The following is a 23,556-nucleotide window of genomic DNA, read 5'->3' as shown; positions in this document are numbered from 1 at the left end:
AGAATCAGAATCTGAATTTACTTGACAATAGGTCTTTAAGGTTCATGTACTGGTACCACAAAATACGTTTTCCTTACTAATTAGATATTATTGGTATACTAGTAAGACCATTACATGTTACAAGTGAGGCAAAACTGTTGACATCGTGCCTTATTGTTTACTTTTACTCTGCTGTGAAAATGGTGGCCAACTAGTGGCCTGGCATGCACATTACAATGTTTGGCCATTGCAACAGTGATCATTTTGAAAGAATGTACAACTTCAAAAACGTTTGCCACGACCCAACCGCGCAATACTCCCTGAGTTATTGTCATCAAGAATTTTTTAAACTTGACTTCTCATTTAAAGAGACGCTACTAATCCATTTAGTATTATAATTTGACCCCCCCAAAAAATGAAATATTCAGGCTTTTCGACATCTTACAAGTGTAGATCTCTTTCACTCTCTCTCTTTCTCTCTCTCGCTCTCTCTATCTATCTATCTATCTATCTATCTATATATATATATATATATATATATATATATATATATATATATATATATATATATATATCTATATATATATATATATATATATATATATATATATATATATCTATATATATATATATATATATATATATATCTATATATATATATATATATATATATATATATATATATATATATATATATATTTATAGATATATATTATTATTTTTTTTATGATGAATTCACTTTCCGCCCAAGTAAAATTAATGCACTTTTTGGCTTCTATACCTCAAGGATGAATCCCTCCTAAAAAATCGGGTCAGTTTGTGAATGCTGAACCAAGGGAGTCCATTGTAAACTTTTATCATGTGATAAAAATGGGACGTCATCAACTAGAATATAGAATAGAACTAGTAGCCTGGATGCTCATTACAACATTTTCTGCCATATTCTGTGGTTTGTGTCAACAGCCTTGTCACCCGCTTCATCATGACTTAGAAAACACAAATACAAATAAAGTAAATCCCACTTTGTGTTGTCGCAATTGCACCTATAAAAGGAACTATTGGCACATCCAACACAACCATGACGGCAACAATCCCAAAAACAATCCTGTTTTGTTTTCTGTGCCAGCTACTGTTTATTTACATGCGGCGGTGCGGGCGCGCAAACAATGCTCCTTGTCTCAACGCTTTAAATCCGTCGGCACCCGCGCCCTTTGACACAAATCAGCACCTCTAAGCCAGGCCACGTTTGGTGCGCATATACAACATAAAAAAAGAGAGACAAACATCCCTGAGGACGACCAATGGCTGCAGAGATGCTGGGAGGGATGGAGGAGGGAGTTGTGGAAACTGCGAGGGAGGGGGGAGAGAGAGAGAGAGCGAGAGAGAGCGAGCGACGGGGGAGGTGGATATAGAAAGGGGGGGATGCTGCAGTCCTGTCCACTCACATCTCACACCACCCAGCGTCAGAAGAGCGAGCGAGCGAGGGTGACGCGCGCGCCCAGCAGTATGTGCGCGCTCACGGGAGGGGCCAACAGAAAATGGCGAGCCTGTGCAAGCGGCAGCAATGCACACTAGAGAGGCGCGGCTTTCGGCAGGAGCTTGACTCGTGGAGGCACAAACTCATTCACTGTGTAGGTAAGCTCGCTTGGAATTGCGCGTGTGCGTGTGCGCGTGTGTGGGCAAGCGACTCCGTGGAACTGTCATCGTGTTTATTTACGTGCGCGTGAAATGGACGCACAGGAACTTTCGCGACTTGTCGTCAAGCGGCAGGTTCTTTTTCCCGTGTTCCTTTTGAAATTTTTATTGAAACGCGTTTGGTTCCCGAGCTGTTTATTTATCGTGGACGTCACGTGCTCTCCCGGAGCCGCACCTCGGCCAATCAGCCAGGCCACTGTGCCCGCGTGCCCGGGCTTTTTGGTAATAGGGAGGAGGGCGTGCGCGCTCTCGATCTCCAAACATGATCATACCAACCCCCTCCTTCACTCCCCTATTCTTAATGGGTTTTTGGGAGCGCGCTTTGCTGCATTGGGAATGTCAAGAGAGAGTATTATGACCAGTTTGAAGTGTTTTTTATTGTCATTTGTTGTTGCTCTATTCTTTGTTTTTACTTTGGATCCCCCCTCCCATTTTCCTTTCCTGGTCCTTCTCCCCCGCCCGCAGCCTCCGTTTCTGGTGTATTTCATTAGCTGGTGTTTTAATCCGGTTACATCCATCCGTCCCGATGCTATGTCAAGATTATCGTCCACTCCGCCGGTGATCCCGCGACCTCGCCGGCCTAATCCGCCTTTTACGGCGTCCCTGAGCGGGAAGTGGGAGTGCAGTACAAGCAGCATTGGTGGGGATGATTTCTATATATTTTTAAATTTATTTATTTATTTATTTTTTTGGAGCAGCAGTGTCCAGATGTTGCGCATTGAACCGTCGCCTACTTACAGACCACTCGGCTCCTTCTTGCCAGCAGATTTTTAGAGAGCAAAGCTCCTCGTGAGAGGATGATGAGGATGAGGAGGGAGTGAGCTCCATGAAGAGTGTCACTTTAATTCCTCATCAACGTACAGTTAATTTCATGTATTTTGCCCATGTAGTGCACAATATTTATGAAAAACATCAATTTATTACATCTATTTATCATTTCTTTTATGGCATACATATTTATGGCATCTCAAAGCATATATTTATATGCTGTATACGTGCTTTTTGCATATAGCTTAACATTATTCCAGTCCATTTATACTATGCTTTGCTCTGCTATTTTGTAACTACTGTATGTATTTACATCTATCTATCTATCTATCTATCTATCTATCTATCTATCTATCTATCTATCTAATTCTATACTATACCAACAACTATTTTCCTTTACTATAAAAGCGAAATTATTCTGTATCTGCACTGTCCGTGTATTCTAACTATTTACACCCTTTATTTATACTATACTTATAACTCTGAACTATTTCTGCCTACGGCATGCTATACTAGCTGCAGTATCTAAATGCTATACTATGCTATACGTAACTTGCTAAATTGTGTTATAGCTGTATCTGTATCTGTTGTGCTGTGCTTTGCTCCATGTCCAGCTAACTAAGACGTATTTTATTATACACATTTATGCTATTCTATCCTATGGTAGACTATATATACAACATTATTTATATAGCACATTTCACAATATATATATATATATATATATATATAATTTAATCTTTATTCAGGGAAGGCAAATGAGTATAGTCTAATTTGCAATGTGCAATGTCGGCCTGGCTATATCGAGCATTATATTTAGTTATTTTTTTATATTTCAGAATCTCTGCTAAGGTATTTAGCTATCTGCCCATCCATCCAGCCACCCATGGACCATATTCCTCTTTATAATATAAAAGCAGAAGGTGACAAGCCAGCAGGGTTGACTTAAAATATTAGCCATCATACATGCTACAGCCTTTCATGTGGACGGTGTGGGTACGAAACTTGGTCAGTACACCAATTCCCAGCCCGTTCCAACCCTGGATAAATATGTGTGGTTTGTGTCAAGAAGGGCATCTGGTGAAAAAACTGTGCCAAACAAATCATGCAAGTAACTCACAGTGGTGACTCCTGACAGGGAAAAGCTGAAAGTCACTTCTTTGCTCAACTGCAATCATTCATAGATGTGTATTAAGCTATCTCGCTCGATGGTTATAGTCCAGCTATCAATGCTATTTGGTGCTGTGTTTGAATCTATATTGCTCGATGCTGTATACGTAGCTAGCTGTAAAGCTATGATATTCTGTACTCTTATCAATCCATTTATCAATTAATTCAGCCATCTGACCCTCTTTCCGTGAAATTATTCTATCTTTATTGGCAACGACTCTATTTTACGCAATTCTATATCCGTGTATGCTTGGCGTCTACTGAAACTGTGCTACAGTTTTTCTAAAGAGGTAGTTGTCCATTTAACAAGTGACCCACTTCCTGTTTGACGTCCCACTTTGGGATATGTGTCACCAGAAGTGGAAGCACTTTCTGATGGAATTCCCAGCTCACGAAAGGTTCTACTGTCATTTCTTACTTCCTTTTTTCATTTCTTCCTTCCTTTTTTCTTTCCTTTCTTTTTTCTTCCTTTCTTCCTTCCAGTCTCTGCGGCTGTGGCGGCTTTTAAGGCTTTTAAGCCAGCGTTTATCAACCGAGATTGAAGGCTGACATGTTGGTGGTTTTGAGGGCTAATTAGCGGCCAGGCGCAGCCTCACGTGTACTCAAGTGATGAGCACTACGTGTTAGCTCGGGTCGGATTGGACAAAAAACGGGCGTGAGTCTTCTCTCGGGCTATAGAAAGTGTCTCTTTTTTTAGCCCTTTTCCTCAAAGACAACCATCTGTAAATACAAACATGGAAAAACGGATGGTCTTCATGTCCATCCATCCATTATCTTAACCGCTTCTCCTCACAAGGGTCGCGGGGGGTGCTGGAGCCTATCCTAGCTATTTTCGGGCAGTAGGCGGGGGACACCCTGAATTGGTTGCCAGCCAATCACAGGGCACACAGAGACGAACAACCATCCGCGCTCACACTCATACCTCGGGGCAATTTAGAGTGTCCAATCAACCCCGGGGTACCAAGAGGAAACCCATGCAGACACGGGGAGAATATACAAAACTCCACACAGGAAGGCCAGAGCCGGAATCCAACCCACGACCTCTGCACTGTGAGGCCATTGTGATAACCAATCGGCAACTGTGCCACCTAAAAATGATGCAAAACTATCTAATGGGGAATTTTTATTATTTTTTAATATTTGAAATGTGCACGTCTTTATCTGCAGATGTGTACTTAACTCTATGAAGTAATTATTTTAAATGTCACTCACGACTCAACTAAGGAGGCTGCCATCTAAATCTTGCCATCTTTCCGAAACACTATGGTGTGAATTAACAACAATTTGACTTATAAATATTCAACAATGTCAAGCTTCACATCATCGCTTTTGAGTGGAATCTTGGCTGACTCTCAATGGCCACTTGCTGTTCGCACATCGTACAATTTGGTAGCCGACATCCTACATTATATTGCCATCACATACTGTTGCCACCAAAATCAACACATCATCCTGAAATCATGTCCAGTTGCTAATTTAATACGCAAAGAAAATATTTGCAAAAATAGTATTATTCTGCGCCAGCTCACCAGCGTTACTGGCTAGTGGCTAGCTTCTCACTGGGCAGCCTCTCACCCCCGGCCTGCTGGCTAACTCGCATATCCACACAGCCGCCTTGAGCGGTGGCAGCTGGCGGACTCCTTTTCAAAGTTCTAGAGCAATGGACAAACCAATAAATAAAACGATGAGCAGTTTAATACGCCAGTGACTTTGTGTCAGCATTGACGCTAAGCTACAGCCTTGTGTGCTTATTACAATGGTGTGACTGTGTGATTTGCAGATTGTGTTTTTCCAATTTTTTTTAGATCTTCAACACCTCCCCGTCTCCTCACTCTGAATTAAACAGTCGTTTCACACCTTGTATGTGTGTGTGTGTGAACTATGCACACACACTTAGCGTAACATATTAGCAGATAAGACGGCAGCTAAATGTCATCCAAAACACACAACGTTAATCATTAAGCAAAGTGGCAGAAAGAGGCAAATCCGACTGTGATAGTTTGTGTCCGGATGGCTTAATTTGTGTGTGTTAGGAGCTAACCCGCGAGTTTCAGTGTAACTGATGCCAGGTTGAGTTGTGTGATTGTACGCCAGTAAAAATAAAAAAAAAAATAAAAATCACTCCCTTGTGCCTTCAAAGAGGGTTCTGGTGCTGAGCTGGCGTACCCAGATTTTTAGCTCAGCAGTGAGTGTTCATTGCCCCCAACCCAGAGACAAGGTGTCGACGCAGGTTCCATCCCAGAGTTGCATGGCCTACGAAGGGGTAAAAATGCCACCGGTTCATGAGGTCTTTTAAGCTAAAATGTAGGTATTATATTGGCCCAGTTTACTAGTAGACTAATAACATTGATTTATTTTCAGTTAGCCAGCATCTTATTTTACAGTACATTAATTAGTTTGTTGTTGATTGGTTGTACTTTTTGGTATCATTGGATTATGTGATGCACCGGCTAGCATACTATCTTGAGCTACAAAGTATTTAAAGTTAACATGGTACATAGCATCCTAAGTCGGCTTTGCTCAGTCAACTTCAAGAGCAGTACATAAATTAATTGGTTGTTGTTGTTGTTGTTGTACCAATGAGCTACTCTGTGTTTTTTTATGTTATTATGCTAGGCTAGTTATCTTTGCAAAGCGAGCTTTTTATTTTAGAGCACATGAAGAAATCTTCTGTTGTGTTATGCTGCTTTTATGGTTTTACTGTCACGTGTTTTATCAGCCAACATCCATGTTTGAGATTTTGTAAGCTAAAAAGCTATCTAGCATGCCAACTCATTTGATTAGTCAACCTGTGTACTGGCTTGTTTTTCCAATATGTGAATAATCTTTTGTTGATTGTTTGTGCTATTCTGGCTTTATTGTTGTGAGCCTTCCACCAGCTATCATGCTAGTTTAAAACCTTGCAAGCTAACACACTAACTAGCAATAACTAAGCTTTACAATACACAAATGAGTAAATTTTTTTAAACTGTGTTGATTTTCTTGTGTTCCACCAGCTCACAAGCTAGTTTGGCATCTTTTAATACGCTAATAAGTAGCATGCTAACACAGCTTCCATTACAGAAAATTTCCATCATCACCTAAGAACCAGATTTGTTTGCATATCACGTTGGCGTGCGTCCCCCGATTTAATTAATTGGATAAAATTTCTCCTCCCCCCCAGTTCCGCCCCTCATGCTTTCCTCCGAAATGCACAGATGGACCAACCCCCACGCCCGAACCTCCAGATCATCCGCCACCCTCTCATCTGCTTCCTTTTTTAAAAAAAACAAAACAAAACAAAACAAAAACGTCCATGGTGAATGCATTCGAGTGGGAGGGTTGTACGCTGTAAATCTTTGCGCTTACTGCTCATTGCATATACACACGCACACACACACAGAGGCATCTGTGTACGTGTTGCCAACCAGGCTGCTACATATTAACAAGCAGCTACATGCAAACGAGAAGCCACTTGCTATTGTGAAACTACCTAGCATCATGCAGCAAAGTGACAGGATAGTAAGTACTACTATATGCTTATTGTCATCTACATCTACATACAAACAAACATTAGCATGCTAGTTGCCGTTCAGTAAGAAGGAATTATATTCTAATGTCTAATGAAAATCCATCCATTATCTGTAACGCTTCTCCTCACCGCGACGGAGGTGCTGGAGCCCATCCAAGCTGTCTTTGGGCAGTAGGCGGGGTACACGCTGAACTGGTTGCCAGCCAATCGCTGGGCAATGAAATGTCTAATGGAAAGCTAAACGGTAATTGTGAACATGCTTAAACTCATTTACATACAGAAAAAAAATCCACATATCATCCAACATCCAAATATCCACAAGAAGCTACATGGTCGGCAATTAAGAAGCCAACGACTACATGCTAACAGTTGCCTTTGGTATATAGCCTGTAGGCAAGCCTTTACATGTGAGCTGCTATTCAAGAAAGAGCAGCTAAATGCTAAGGAGCAGTGATGGGCTACACTCGAGCTGTTACCCGCTTACAGTCACCTAAATCACACATACATTTGGAAAGCGTTGGAAAAGATTCACTACAGTTCGTGAAACATGCTAACAAGGGGCTATATTCTAATGACTAACTGCATGCTATGGGCTAAACTTTGTTTTCAGCAAATGATCATGAACTTTTTACGGCTGCAACACGTTTTCTTTTCTTTCTTGCTGAAAACAAAGTTTATGAGCTTGAACATTAAATATTGTGTCTTTGTAGTGTATTCAATAAATATATGTTGAACCTTCGTTGAAGATCATTGTAGATTGTTTTAATTTACGTTTAACACAATATCCCAACTTTAATGGAATTGAGGTTGTATGTATGCCTTCCATCGTGTGCCCGTGTGTGAGCGTGTGCGTGCGGGTGTGTGCGTTTGAGCATGTGTATGTATTAGCGTGTGCGTGTGTGTATGTCTGTGCTCCTTTTGTTTAGAGACTGACGTGAACCCTCCCTGCATTTGGTTGGCTTCTTTTTGGGACATCGACTCTATGTAAGCTCATGCAAGGTTGGGAGTATTTTGACTAAACACACGGACACACACAAATCAACGCACTAAATGTTGACTTGGATCCGCCCACCTTTTAGGGAATTTCTTTTTTTAATTAAAGCCTTCTTTGTGTGGAAGGTCATATTTGAGCTTCCCTAAAGCTTGTGATCAGTGTTATGACATGCGTGTGCGTGTGTGCGTGGGTGTGTGAGTGCGTGGGGGTGGGGGTGTGTGTGTATGTGTAAAAACCGGTTTGGGACATGGTCTATGATTCAAAGCGTGTGTGCGTGTGTTTTGTTTCTTGGAGGCTAAAGGTCAGCGATTGGTAGATTGTGTTAATGTCGGGAAGGATTTGGTCAAGAATGTGCGCTATGTGGATGTTCTGGCCCCCCCCCCCAAAAAAAGGGGCGGTCCTTTCTGATCTTTATATCCTTTGTACGATTTTGAGGTATGGATTGAAGAAAAAAATAATACATGGCAGAAAAATGGTTGCTTTTATGATCTGGTCCGGTCAGTGTCTAAATCTACTTATTATTGACAGTCCTTGAAATCGATTGGGGCTGATGAGAATTATTATGTTTTTTGGACTAGAGCCCCAAAAAATTCTGCAGAAAATGCTGATAAATATTCAATATAGGTTTTCCACGAAAAACGCGGGGGAGATTGAACCCGTCCGCAGAAAAAAAATCACCCAAAAAAACCCAAAAAAAACCCCCAATAAAATAAAAAAAAAATGTAAAAAAAAAAAAATACTGCAAATATTCAAAAAGTTGGTGCCCAACTGCGAGTGTGAGGCATTTGACGGTATATTTTGTCAAAACATTGGTTAAAGTTCATTCACCTTGTAAAAATGTAATAATTGCATATTTGTTGACTGGATAAATCAACACAAAGTTTGTGGGACATGCAAATCAGAAGCTACATGATAGCTGTTACTAGCGTGCGATCATCAACATGCTGCTAACTATTATCCGTATGAAACTAGCAGCGAGAAAAAAAATTGTTGTATAAAAGTTACGCATGCCGTAAAAAAAACAAGTTATCATCGAAATTAATAAATCGATAAATAGATAAAGGTGTGCAAGCTAAAATATAGTCACCCTAAATCTCACAAAAGTAGTTAAATTTGAACTAAGACTAGTATAAATTCCAACAAATTTGCAGTTTAAAATGAGAGTACCATAAATACACCAAAGGTTGTGCCAGTTAAAATAAAAGGATCATAAAAACAGTTTTGCAACTTCAAACAAGACGGTTGTTTATTCCTCCAAAGTTGTGCAGGTTAATATAAATGTACTGTAAATCTCACATGATTAAAATAACACCACGATTAAGGCCATACAATTTGTGCAGGTCACCTAAATTTGGGAGATTTGTCATGTCACGTCATTTTCCACACCGCTTATCCTGTACAGGGTCGCGGGAGGGTGCTGGAGCCTATCCCAGCTGACTACGGGTGAAAGGCGCACTACACCCTGAACTGGTCGCCAGCCAGTCACAGGGTAGACACCATCACTGAGTGGGAACTGGCCCCACGCTGCCCGCACACAACTCGGGCGAGTGTACCACTACACCATCAGTGACTTTGGGAGATTTGTGATTGTCCTATTTAAACCTGTGCAGCTTTAGTTAAGTAACATGATTATAACTCCCCCAAAAGTTGCACCGGTCAAAATAAGAGTAACATAAATCCCTACATTTTTTTGGCACATTTCATAGCAAGAATTACATAAAATGAAAATGAAAAATTACAATGTAATTACCATAATTCACCTCACGTGTGCAACATCAAAGCTATTGTTTGAATCCAATAAATACAAGAGTTGTACAGGTTAAGACTACTGTAAACTCCCTCAAAGTTGCACTGGATGAAATGAGATCATTGTGAAATGCGCTATATGAATAAAATTGTATTGTATTGTATAAATAGCACAAGAAATTGGTCAGATCAAAATACCAAGTAAAAGTCGCACAGGTTAAAGTAAAACTCCAGTAAGACCCCCAAAAATTGCGCAAATTAAGCTGGTTAAAACAAGACTACCATTACCTCCTGGTCTCTTCGCCCTCCTATCGCCCTGGCCTGCCTTATCCTTCCCTCCCCTCTCGTCCTGCTTCCTATTTCCATGTGCTTCTCCTCTTCTGCATCCTTGTCTCCTCTCCTTGTCCCCCTCCATTCTCATCCGCCTCATTCATAGCCAAGCGTAGCGAAAATTGACCGTTAATGAAATTACAGGCGGCGTCACCCGGACGTCCGTGAACAATTAATGAATATTAAGAGGCAGTGCCTTCTCCGCTAACGAGACAATAATGGCAATAATGGACCTGAGCAGGCAGCTCAGTCGGCAGCAGTTAAAGAGACAGACCTAAACCTCGCTCATGACCCTCTGCCAAGGAGGTTTTGTTTACTTTGATAAAATATCAAGAAAATACATGAAATCTAGTTGGATTTCAGCAAACATGCTTTGTGTACACCGCTGTGATAGATACTTTTAATCCCAATCTGATTGGATTAAAGATTGCATATTTGATCGCATTGTCAATACTAGTTAAGACAAACAAATATCAGACGTGTCACGTTTGGGTCATCTTTATTTTTGATCTCATCTAGTTGTAGTGCATAGTCTCACTATAAACTTAATGTAAACGTATCATGTTCAGACACTTGTATACTGTATGTGTTGAATGTCTTCAATTTTGGTTGCGGTTAATTGTGGTTGATGTGATCCAGATTGTATGTTTAAATGCAATGTAAACCTAACATATTCAGACATATCTTGGAGAGACAGTTGCATCCAGTATCAAGTATCACTGTTGAATGTCATCAGATTCGGGTATCAAGATCCAGTCCTGGAGGGCCGCATTCCTGCATGCTTTCAATCTCTCCTGGCTGCAACCCACCTGATTCAAATGATCAGCTCATCAGCAAGTTCTGAAGGAGCCTGATAAGTATCCTGCTCATCTGAATCAGGTGTGTTGCAGCCGGGAGAGATGGAAAACATACAGGACATCGGCCCTCCAGGACTGGAGTTTCATACCCCTGACTTACAGTATATCGCTGTCTAATGCCATCAGTCGTTCTTTGATTAATATATGGTTGATCCAAATCTGTTCCGGATGAATTTTAATTGATCTCAATCTAGATTGCATGTTCACAATGTCAAAATAGCATCTTCACAATCATAAATCTGTGTCGAAAGTCATCCGATTTGTGGAGTTTTATTTTAATAGTGATCTGATCCAGATTGCATATTTGGATGCAAAGTAAACTTAGCATGTTTGGATGCTTAAGAATTATGTCGCTTTGTTCCTGATCATTGTTTCTTTTAGTTAATCTGTGACACTCAAGTAGCAAAAAGAAAAAAACAAATTGTGATTAAAAGTGTCCCTCGACTTTAATATTTAATTTCTAGTTTTCAAAAAAGCTTTTTCCACCTCCTAATAAAACGTCTTTTTTTAGCTTTTTTGTGCACCTCGTGAGATTAGATGCCACAAAAGAAGCTCGTCAGCGAAAGGATGCGGCTGTACCACTGGCAAAAAGCACCAAGGTCATATGCGGGAGAGAGTCCAGTTTGCTAGCAATTCGTTCAAGATAAGAAAAAAGCTGCTCAAAAATGCTTTTGTTGCCCCCCCCAACACACACATACACACACACACACGCACGCACGCACTCGCACTCACCATTGTTCTGACCTGCAGCTAATTAAACACCGTGTCAACCACCACGCACACATGACACCACAGTGAGGTGCTAATGGGAATGTATGGAGCCTGTCAATCAAACAATCAGGGATCTGCGTTTGGTGTTAAAGCTTCTTTTTTTAAAACTAGATAGCACAAATCAAGATGTCAGTCTTGATGTTGTCTTTAAATAAGAACCGCCAGGGATGAGTACCAAAGTGGAGCACAGACGTCCACTAAGACTTGAAAATCATTTAGTGACCGTTTCTGATTTTTTTTGTACTGCTAAAGGACACTCCAAAAGGTTTTTGTTGAATTTACTCAATTTTATTTTATCAAGATGTTGCACAAAGTAAAATCATCTGGATCAAGATAAATCTTTTTGAGTAGATTATAATTGTACATCTACTAATTATCTGGATCCAGGTCATTTTATTTTGTGCAACCACTTGATGAACTAAATTTAATAAATTCAACACACCATTTTTTTCAGTGAAGTTGCGAAGTATGTCGCCAAATACTTAACATAAGAAAATTCTTCTTTAAATGAAAAATGGCTGCGTCAGAATCTGTTGACTCCAGCAATCTGACAAACTCCTGAACTTCAGAAATGTTTTCATTAACCCACTTTCTAAATTCCTTGGGATTTCTTAAAAAATGTTTATTAACAAGCCAAAGACCTATATACACTATTTACATTTTGACCAGCTCCAAATGGTCTCCATTACACATGATGCAGATTGCATAGTCACCTTGTCAGCATATGTTGTTCAGACATTTACATCTGTGTTGAAAGTTATCAGATTTGTTGTGGTTAGTTTAAATTGAATCTGCATCTAATCCAGATTTCTTATTTTGGTCGCAATGTAAAAGCAATAGGTTCATGCATTTATATAGCTGTCAAATGGCATTGGATTTATTGTGGTTGGTTTGTATTGAATCCGGATCTGATCCAGGTTGGCTACTTGGTCGTGTAAACATAACATTGTCTGATGTCAGATGAATTGCTGTTTTAGTAAATCCAGATCTGATTCAAATTGCATATTCAAATGCAATATAACATGTTTGGGGATAACGCTGTTACGTGTTCAGATTTGTTGTGTTTGATATAAATGGAATCCAGATTCATCAAGTGTGTGTTGAAAATTCCTTTTGTGCTGTGTTTGCGATGTCACCGCGCATCTATGTGTCTGAATGGGGAAAGCCGAAACGGTTGTGTGAATGCGCTTGGCACACAAATCCCAGATGTAGTATTTTTGTGGACATAGACTTGCGCTCTCCCTGACGCTCATGTGGATTACTCCTCTAAAGCGCTCATTAGCCAGCAGGTTCCTCTCCCATTGCAGCGACTCCCAACACAGTGAGACATCTTCTCTCTCTCCCGTGAATCTCGTTCACGCTCTCAGATTGAAACATCAACCAGGTCCTAATGAGCGCAAAGCACCAGCGTCAGTGGATTACTCACAATATTGACAATTTCTAGCCGTCATTGTTTTATGGTTGTATTAAGGAGAATTCATAAATACGGCACACATTTCCATTGCCAAACGTGCAACCTGGATCAGGTATTGATTAAAACTGAAAAACTGAATCTATCCAGTGATCCGCCAGGGTTTGGATTAATCATTATAGTTTTTTTTTTCAATTCAGTTAGCTTTAGTTTTTAGACCATGTTTGTTAGTTTATATTCATTTTTGTTTTTTTCAATATGCTCCGTATTGGTTTATTTTGTATTAGTTTTAGTATTAGTTTTTTTTTTTTAATGTATTGTTTAAAATGCAAATAAAAGGTCACTGAGAATTGTGTAATGAAATAAATTACAATTCTCAAACGACTGTTTGACCTTCTTTCTTCTGTATAATATGCAGTATGTAATAACTAGATTTAAAATAAACCCTGAAAGATTAGGTATGGTACAAGATGACGAAAACAAAATGCACATGCATACACAACATTATGGTGACATGGGCAGCTGCATGAGGGCCGAGTGAGCTTCAGGCCCTCCGTCTCTCTCTCTCTCTCCTCTGTCACCATCACTTCAGTGTCAAGCCCATCCGAGTGTGTACACACTGAAACACGCGTGTACATGCATGCAGACGCACGCACACACGCACGCATACGCAGGCAGTGAAGGTCAAGATGGTCATCAGTAGAAATGTCACTAGAGTTTTAAATCTCTGGTTTATTTTGTCATCTTCGTCTCGCATCCCAAACATGTATGGTCCTCTTTCACTGTTAAATGTAGTTTAGGTGCACTAGGAAGTCGAACAAAACCTCCATGTTTGTCATACAGTCGTGGACAGCCAAAGACAAGATTAGTGCCGATGCTAACATTGTAAGACGTTTTTAATATGAACTTATAACGCTCAAATGACTGCTAAGCATGTTCATGGTCTGGATAAAATCTGGATTTAATAGATTTCAATTTTCTTTTCTTTTTCTTAGTAGCGAAAATAGTGAGAGTCAACCAGTGCTGTTGAAAAGCCAATTTTAGCAGATGTTTCTGTGCCAAAACGCAAGATTTAATCTCTAGTGGCAAAAAGGAGGTATTTCGATCCAATTGCTAATAGCTAGATTCAGCTACTAATGAGCCAAAGTTAATTTTAGCTAATGGTTAAGTGTTAGCTTCAACTGATTGCTAATAACATCAAATAATGTCTAAAATGGTCAAAGCAACTAGTGATGTGTATCTGTGTGGGTGTGTGCGTGTAGTGTGTGTGTGTGTGTGTGTGTGTGTGTGTTCATCCGCAGGTGCGAGTTTGCACAGCTGCAGACGCTCTCAGTACTTAATTGGCGCGTGGGCACAGCAACCGTATTTTTCTCGTTGGCGTCAAATGTGGCACTTTCTTATTTTTAACATAAATGCCTCCTCCGACATCTAATGTCACCACTTCACTGTGTCACCGTGTATTAATTAGCATGTGTTCAAGCTCACAGTGAAGACGGCAAAAGTTGAGACGACCATGTGAAGAAGGGGTGATGACTAAGAGAACTCAAACTTCCAAGGAGGCGAATGATTTTTTTTTTTTTTTCAAAAAAGTTGTTTTTCATCTCCTTGGTGGTCTTTCACCCCGCCGTCACAACAATGGAGTCAGTGAGCAATGTGAACAGTGAGCTCCAAATTCCCCAGAAACATCAGAGGGGGAGTGGGTCGAGTCTGTCAGATTTGTAGGTTTAACAAGAGGTTGAGTTTTAAGCATAAAATGATTGGCTGGCAACCGGTTCAGTGTGTACCCCGCCTACTGCCCGAAGATGGCTGGGATAGGCTCCAGCGCCCCTGCAACCCTCGTGAGGAGAAGCGGTACAGAAAATGGATGGATGGATTCAATGTGGTTTGTTGTACATTTGCTTTGATGTGTTTAGTAAGTGGAGGAGATTTTGAAGCATAGAAAAGATGGTTTTTGATTATTATATTGTCATGTCATATTAGCAAATTAGTTTCATATATGGATCTGGCTCTCATTAAGGCATTTAGATTCACTCAAGCCCCGATTCGATTTTCAGTTGCACATTTCCGATTTGACTAAATTGTTTTGAATCGCAGCCATCCTAAAACGCATTATTCATTGATGTTTGGCACACGCGTGCACATGTTTAGTGCCTTTTAACTGGAAAGCAATACTTAACGTTAACATATTTCACTTTACTTGAACACCAATCCATTTTTGGAGACGGGACTGAAATCATATGTTTCTAATGAGGGTATAAGAAAACTAGAATAAACACTTGAAATGATTTTTAATTTAGTTATTATTTAGCCTTAATACAAAATGTTTTGTTTTGCTTCGGTAGTATGCATAATAAAATCTACACATTCAAAATGCAGTATGTACCTGAAACATAAATGCAACACACCGCACGTGGTCGACATCGAGTGACCGTAATAGCACACGTCCTATTGCTGTTCGATGACAACCACGGGTATACAAAAAATGTGTTTTGTTTTTTAATAAATAAAAAATGTATAATTTATGATGATCATCGTGTGCGTTGTTCCATCAGACGCACACGGTGGCCTGTGTGTGCTAACTGCAGCTAGCTTCCAGACACGACTGTCCCTATGTCAGAAATTGACAATGCTCGTTTATCACTGTTTATCATCTATGAAAGGGAGGTTTACATCATATTAAGTCATTTTCTGAAAAACACTTGTACTTTCAGACTCAGTTGCTAACCCTAACATGGGACACCCAAAATGCTTCTGTTCTACATCACGTATGACCTGGATTACCGCTAATGCGCATGTGCATTGCAGAACAGCATTGTGCGTATGCAGTTTGTTTAAAACACAGATGTGAGAGAGCGGCTCTGGTTAACATGGTGTTGCAAATTGTTTCTTGTACTTTTTACATTGATCATTCTGATTCAGATTCTTATTAAGCACATTGATATATCAATTTCCGATGAATCTTTGCATCTCGTCAACATTTGTGAGTTGAATTAGCTGTAAAGTATTGTAAAGCATGGTTTTTGCTTATTACATCATTATGAAAGAGAATAGTGGCACGATATTTGTATTTCTGGAAAGCTTTCAGTCAGTCCTTTTAATTTGAGGTTTGACTCAATGTGTTTTTCTGCAATCAAAAATTTGATCTGGTAATAATGAACTTTCACGTCCGGTTAGATCAACACTAATCACCACCAAAAACTGCTCTGCTGATCTGCAGTCTGTCTGATATATAATGGATGGATATTGTTGTCAGGGTATTTTTTGACTCAGCACGTTGTGCTTTGGCAAGTCCAAAGCTGTGAAACCAGAGTGCCTGAATGGTGCCTATCAAATGTTTTGGTGCAGGATTGTCCGTGGGAGAGAGTGAAACTCAAGTGCTGCATGGGGTTTGTGTTATTGCGCTAAAATAAGAGTCAGACAATATTTTTCCAGTTTGTGGTCAAGTGTGTCTTCCCTCATGAGAGGATTTTTATTTTTATTCCCAAGCGTGAAAATCAGCATTTCTTTTCCAGATGCTGCGTGTAACATGTTCTCTCTGCATTTTTAACACGCGCCGCCACAACAATGTTTGCCTTGTGCTGCATTCGACCATCACGTTTACATGCCAAAGCCACAAGGATAACCTCGTGAATTGAATCAAAAAGCTTAAAACCCAACTCCAAACCCCAACTGTAAATCTTACCTTTGACGCTACCGTCATATCTTAACCCGAAACACTCCTCTCAACTCAACTTTATTTATAGTGCATTTAAAAAAAAATCACAGCTGCATACAAAGTGCTGTACATAAAGTAAAAATCAGACATATAAAAACAAAGACAGCTAAAATAATGAATCCATCCTTACATCCATCCATTATCTAAGCTGCTTCTCCTCACAAGAGTCCCGGCCGTACTGGAGCCTATCCCAGCTGTCTACGGTCAGTAGGCCGGGTACACCACGAACTGGTTGCCAGCCAATTGAAGGGCACCCGAAGACAAACAACCGCTCGCGCCCACAATCAAACCTAGGATCAAGTTAGAGGGATCAATCAATCTCCAATGCATGTCTTTGGAATGTGGGAGGACACAATAAAGGAATAACATAAAAATAGTAAACACAATAAAACACTAAAACATGCAGAGGTGAAAGCCGAAGAATAAAAGACAAATTTGAAAAAAAAAAAGATCCTCAGAGAGGGGTCTTGCTTTACATTTGACAGCATTTCATTCCAAAGGGAGAGATCGGCAATGGAAAAAGCGCAATTTTAAGACGAATAAACTAATCTTAAAATTAGTGCTGTCAAGCAATTACATTTTTTTAAACTAATTAATTGCAAAAAATTAATTGCATCATCATTAATTGCAATGAATCTTTTCTACAACTATTTTTTGTGAAGCTTTACCGGTATTTATTTGAATAATATCTTGTAATTAATGTAAAATCACAAAATATGAAGTTTGTTTGAAATCAAAGACTGTTCTAATTGCTTTCTTTGATCCTTGAATACGATCTAAATGGAGTCAGTCATCTTTTCAGGAATTTTTCTTAAAAACAATTCTCAAAACTTATACAATATATTTAGTTGTACCCACAACCAAACTCCACAAGTGTTGGTTTCCAAGGCCCGGTGGTAACCTGAGCAGGGTATTTTGTTCTGAGATAATGTGCTCAAGATGTAGAAATAGAAATAGAAATCCCTTTATTACAGTTAATATGGTACAATGTTTGAACTTGGCTTTGCAAGATATGCAAATTATTTTTTTAAATAAATGAAACCGAGTTAAGATATTTAATTGTGTTAATTTAAAAAATTATTGTTTCTAAATGCTGCTCGCCATTACCTCAAAATCAACCCCAAATATTCCCCTTACCCTGACCTTAACCCCCTAATTTCAACTCCTTAACCTTAAACAAAGTTAAGTTGGGAGAACGTTGCCAACGTTGTTTGACCAATATGCCTCCTGCACAAAAACATCCCAGAACACGCCTGCAAAAATGCAAATACAATAGATATACATTATACATGTGAGGATCGCTCCCCAGCCGGGGCTGGGAAGCGGTGTGGGTGGATTCTTAAAGCGCAGACAAGGGAAAATATGGTAGGAACAATATTTATTGTGGCCGGCAAAAAACAATTGGCAGGCGATAGGCAAGGAGGGTTGCTATCAATAATAATAGAGGAACTATATTTACTGGCGTCGGTAGACACGAACGGAAAACGCTGGGGGAAAGATCTCCCCCCAGGGGAACCAAAACGACTAACAAAAGGAGCTTGCAATGCAAGAAACACGAAAACGAAAATGTCCTTCCTCCAAAGGGTAAGGTTAAGTCCAAACATCGAAAACAGAAAGCGAGCCGAAACGTAGCTGTAGAAAAAACGAGCAACCAAACAAGCAAGCAAACAAACAAACAAGCAAGCAAGCAATCACGACAAATACACGGAACAAGGTTGGCAAAACTATGGCAATGGCACAATGGCGAGAGCAAGTTGGGTCAGCAATAATCCGACACGCGGAAGTGCGTGTCGGAGGCTTATATAGTTAGTAATCAATGGGGTGATGAGTTACAGCTGAGGGTCTCGTGAGCTCGCCCCGCTCGTGGCCGCGTCTCCGGGCAACGCGCCGTCGACCCCGCCCACTCTGCTGCAACGAAGAGGCACGGATCGTGACAGTACCCCCCCCTTAACGGACGGATTCCAGACGTCCCAAACAACACAAATACACAGTCCAAGAACAAGGGTGGGCGGAAGGGGTTGGGAGGTGGGACCACCACCCGAGTTCGAGACCGGTCTGGCGGATGTCCGGGAGGCCAGACCAGGGACAGGAACGTGGAACGGTGGCTGGTCGTCGAGCCCCGCCGGGACTGGAACGTGGAGCGGCGGCTGGTCGTCGAGCCCCGCCGGGACTGGAACGTGGAGCGGCGGCTGGTCGTCGAGCCCCGCCGGGACTGGAACGTGGAGCGGCGGCTGATCGTCGAACCCCGTCGAGACGGGAACGTGGACTTGAGGCGGACGCACGATGTGCTCCGCCGAGACGTGAACTTGGGACGGACGCAGGGAGTGCTCCGCTTGAACGTGGACTTGACCTTGAGACGGACGCAGGGCGTGCTCCGCCTGAACGAGAACTTGGGACGAACGCACGACGTGCTCCGCCGGAACGTGAACTTGGGACGAACGCAGGGCGTGCTCCGCCGGAACGTGGACTTGGGACGGACGCGGGACGTGCACCGCCGGAACAGGAACTTGAAGCGCCAGAACGGGGCTCAGCAGTTGGCGAGGAGCCGGAACGGGACTCAGCAGCTGGCGGGGAGCCGGAACGGGGCTCAGCAGCTGGCGGGGAGCCGGGACGGGGCTCAGCAGCTGGCGGGGAGCCGGGACGGGGCTCAGCAGCTGGCGGGGAGCCGGGACGGGGCTCAGCAGCTGGCGGGGAGCCGGGACGGGGCTCAGCAGCTGGCGGGGAGCCGGGACGGGGCTCAGCAGCTGGCGGGGAGCCCGGAACGGGGCTCAGCAGCTGGCGAGGAGGCGGCGTGGTCTGCCGCAGCTGGCGAGGAGGCGGCATGGTCTGTGCCGCTGACGGAGAGGCTGCGGCGGGCCGGGCGCAGCAGGTGGACCGGGCGCAGCCGAGACGGGGAACCTGATCCCTAACCTGCACGCCCTCCTCGGCGGACCGTAGGCAATGCGCGTAGCAAAACGGGCTCCAATTTTGGATTGAAAGGCGCCCCCAGTCGATGACTGGGTTGTGTGAGGTTAGCCACGGAATTCCTAGCACGACGGGGGCTGACCTGGCCGGCATGACGAAGAAGGAGCGCTTCTCGATATGGTTACCCGACAACTTTAAGGTAAGAGGCTCGGTTAAGCGCCGGACATCGGCCAGCTCGCGCCCGTCGAGGTCATAGATTTTTTCGGATCTATCGAGCTCGGTGACCACGCAGCCGAGTCGGGACACTAAGCCCGCATCAATAAAGCATTCGTCAGCGCCAGAGTCAATGAGTGCGCGAATCTTGATGCTACCACCGAGTCCCATGATCTCCCCGTCCATCTCCAGTCTCAAGGGGGTGCCGGGACTGTCCGGATCCCCTGCCACGCTGGCAGCCGGCTCTTGTCGGGGTTCTTTGGCCGCGGAGGAGCGGTCCGCGGACTCACAGTTAGTTGGGGGGCGAGGAGACGATCCCTGGCGAGCGGCCTTCTCCGGGCACCCTGCTACTCGGTGTCCTGGCAGGCCACAGTAGAAGCACGCCCCCGTGCTGCGCCGACGCTCCCTCTCACGAAGATCCGGGCGGCCCGGACCCGGCTGCCTGGACTCGTCGGAGGTTGACCACTCGGAGTCCCGGATGCGTGGACGTTCGGGACGGCGCTGCTCCCACTCCCGCTCTCGAAGCTGCTCCCGGGGCGCCTGGCGGGTTGCCCCTATCTGCATGGGCTCGTCAGCTGGTGCAGGCTCTGGTACCCGGAAAAGCGGTAGCTCGGCGCGGCGCTGCTCCACCCCTCGCTCTCGGCGACGCTCTCGCAGGCGGTTGTCCAGCCGAATCGCCAGGGTGATCAGCTCCTCCAGCGTCTCGGCGTTGTCACGGGCTGCCAGCTCATCTTTTAGGGCCGAGTTCAGGCCTCTCCGGAACACGGACCTCAGGGCGCAGTCGTCGAACCCACTCTCGGCTGCTCGGATGCGGAAGGTGATAGAATAATCCGCAACAGATCGTGAGCCCTGGATACAGTCCAACAGTTCGGCTCCGGCCTCCTTCCCGCGGACCGGGTGGTGGAACACCCTTTGAAACTCGGCGAGGAAGTTAGGAAATGAGGAGCGGATTGCTGGGTGCGCGTTGCTCACGGCCATGGCCCATGCACTCGCTTGACCAGTCAGGAGGCTCATCATAAAAGCTACTTTTGAGCTGTCTAGCGCATAGGTTAGGGGCTGCTGGTCAAAAATCAGCATACAATGATGAATAAATGGGCCGCAAAGGCCAGGCTCTCCGCCGTAGCGGTCGGGATGAGCCAGGTTAGGCTCCTTAACCGGGTAACCTGGGGGCGGAGCCCCGGAAGGGGGATCGACCGGGTTGGGAACCGGCGAGGCAGGGTGAACTGGGGTACTCAGTCGGACCCCTAGGCTCATGAGTTGCTGGACCAGTTGGCCGACCGCGACGCGCAGGGTCGCGAGCTCGGTCGCCTGTTGGCCCACTAGGCGTCCTTGGCTGGTCAAGGCATGAAAAATTTTCTCCTTGTCTGCAGAATCCATGGTCGGATTATTCTGTGAGGATCGCTCCCCAGCCGGGGCTGGGAAGCGGTGTGGGTGGATTCTTAAAGCGCAGACAAGGGAAAATATGGTAGGAACAATATTTATTGTGGCCGGCAAAAAACAATTGGCAGGCGATAGGCAAGGAGGGTTGCTATCAATAATAATAGAGGAACTATATTTACTGGCGTCGGTAGACACGAACGGAAAACGCTGGGGGAAAGATCTCCCCCCAGGGGAACCAAAACGACTAACAAAAGGAGCTTGCAATGCAAGAAACACGAAAACGAAAATGTCCTTCCTCCAAAGGGTAAGGTTAAGTCCAAACATCGAAAACAGAAAGCGAGCCGAAACGTAGCTGTAGAAAAAACGAGCAACCAAACAAGCAAGCAAACAAACAAACAAGCAAGCAAGCAATCACGACAAATACACGGAACAAGGTTGGCAAAACTATGGCAATGGCACAATGGCGAGAGCAAGTTGGGTCAGCAATAATCCGACACGCGGAAGTGCGTGTCGGAGGCTTATATAGTTAGTAATCAATGGGGTGATGAGTTACAGCTGAGCGTCTCGTGAGCTCGCCCCGCTCGTGGCCGCGTCTCCGGGCAACGCGCCGTCGACCCCGCCCACTCTGCTGCAACGAAGAGGCACGGATCGTGACAATACAGTAGAACTGTGGGATACTATATAATATACTGTAAACTAGGCAGTGTTGTTTTGTGTTGAAGCTCGACTATGAATCACACACTTCTCTCTCTTCAAAATTAGTCTTAAGGACTTTTGTTTGTTTTTAATTTTTTTTTTCACTGTGAGGTGTGTCTCACCCTATCACTCACACTCTTTGGACCTGACGCCTTTGGACTCCTCGCACAAACAGTTACAAACGTGCGTGTGCACGTTTATGTGTGTGTGTGTGTGGGAGGGGGGGGCGCTGCAATGAAGGGAACATTCCTCCGAATTACGGCTAATATGTAATATTCATGCAAGCGGCCTCCTCTGCTCCCCATGTGTGTCAATATTATTAGACTGGAGAGACCATCCCCCATTCCTACAAGCCTGTGCGCTTCATCGCACATGCACACACGCACGTACGCATACACAGCAACAAATTAAGAGTCGGGCAGACCTTTGATTTTCAAAAAGGGAAATATTTATGACCAGTTGTTAAACTTCCCCCCCTTTGCGTGTGTGTGCGTGTGCGTGTCTGTGCGCATGAATGCATGCGCACGTGTGTGTAAGTGTGTGTGTTTTGTACATACGCACGCGTGTGTTTGTCTATATAGGTCTGGGTCAGTGATATGTCCGATATTGTTCTGGGCATGCTCCCTGAAGGTCTGCACCATGTGTGTGCGTACATGTGCGCGCGTGCTTGTGCGTGCATGTGCGCCCCATTAAACTTGCACTTGGCGCTCCAAAATGGCTTATGCAGGCCCCCTTGTTGAAAAGCTTCTTGTTAAAAAATAAAAATGTTAAATGTATCTCAAAAGCTTCCCTCACAGAAAATCCCAACTTGTAATTATTTTCCAATATTAATAAAATACATATATTACAGTGGTGTCTAGAGATATGTATGTAATTTGATCCATGAACATGCTTCGCATCTCATAACACTGAAATCATCTTTCCCTAATTAAATGAATGAAAATACCATGACAGTTATCCGTTCCAGCCTTTGTTCCCTCTAAGCTACACGCGTGCTCGATCGGGCACTGCTCGCTCCCTCTCAGCGGCCAGAAAATGTATAGAGAGCATCAAACAAATTCAAATTCAAACCTGAGCTGCACTGGATTTGTTTTTATATTAGCCTCATCAAAGAAATTGAACATTTGATTTCGTACTTAAGGTTGACAGAACAGGATGAAAAATCCTAAAAAAAGACAGAATTTGGTGAAAGTTTGGGAGCCCTGAAGTGGTGTTGCACGGATCTTGCTTGAAGGCGCCTACTTGGTTAATCTTACTCAGTCTCGGGTCCTATAGGCGTTTTCTTTGCAGTGATAATGTTGATGCGCCTTACTAATATAACATCACCCCTGTAGAGCGCTTGGTCTCACTTAATTATACGACTACCGTCAAGTTGTGGCTTGTTTATTATCATGGTGAGAAGTGCAGTAGATGCTA

General features: G+C 43.2%; 1 protein-coding gene across 1 annotated transcript in view; it reads left to right on the top strand.

Annotated features, from left to right (window-relative positions):
* The first annotated feature begins 1,435 nt into the window (after positions 1 to 1,435).
* Positions 1,436 to 23,556, top strand: part of lcor (ligand dependent nuclear receptor corepressor) — a 70,659-nt gene continuing 48,538 nt past the window's right edge. Inside the window, exon 1 of the mRNA XM_088303276.1 lies at positions 1,436 to 1,614. Within this exon, the coding sequence (XP_088159402.1) occupies positions 1,518 to 1,614 (97 nt within the window). The 5' untranslated portion in view covers positions 1,436 to 1,517. The remainder of the gene's footprint in view (positions 1,615 to 23,556) is intronic.

The sequence above is a fragment of the Idiotropiscis lumnitzeri genome, chromosome 8 (genome assembly GCF_059441095.1).
Source record: "Idiotropiscis lumnitzeri isolate Australia: NSW breed Sydney's pygmy pipehorse chromosome 8, RoL_Ilum_1.0, whole genome shotgun sequence".
Classification (NCBI taxonomy): Eukaryota; Metazoa; Chordata; class Actinopteri; order Syngnathiformes; family Syngnathidae; genus Idiotropiscis; species Idiotropiscis lumnitzeri.
Note: the sequence above shows the minus strand (reverse complement) of the source record. Positions and strands in the feature narration are given on the sequence as shown.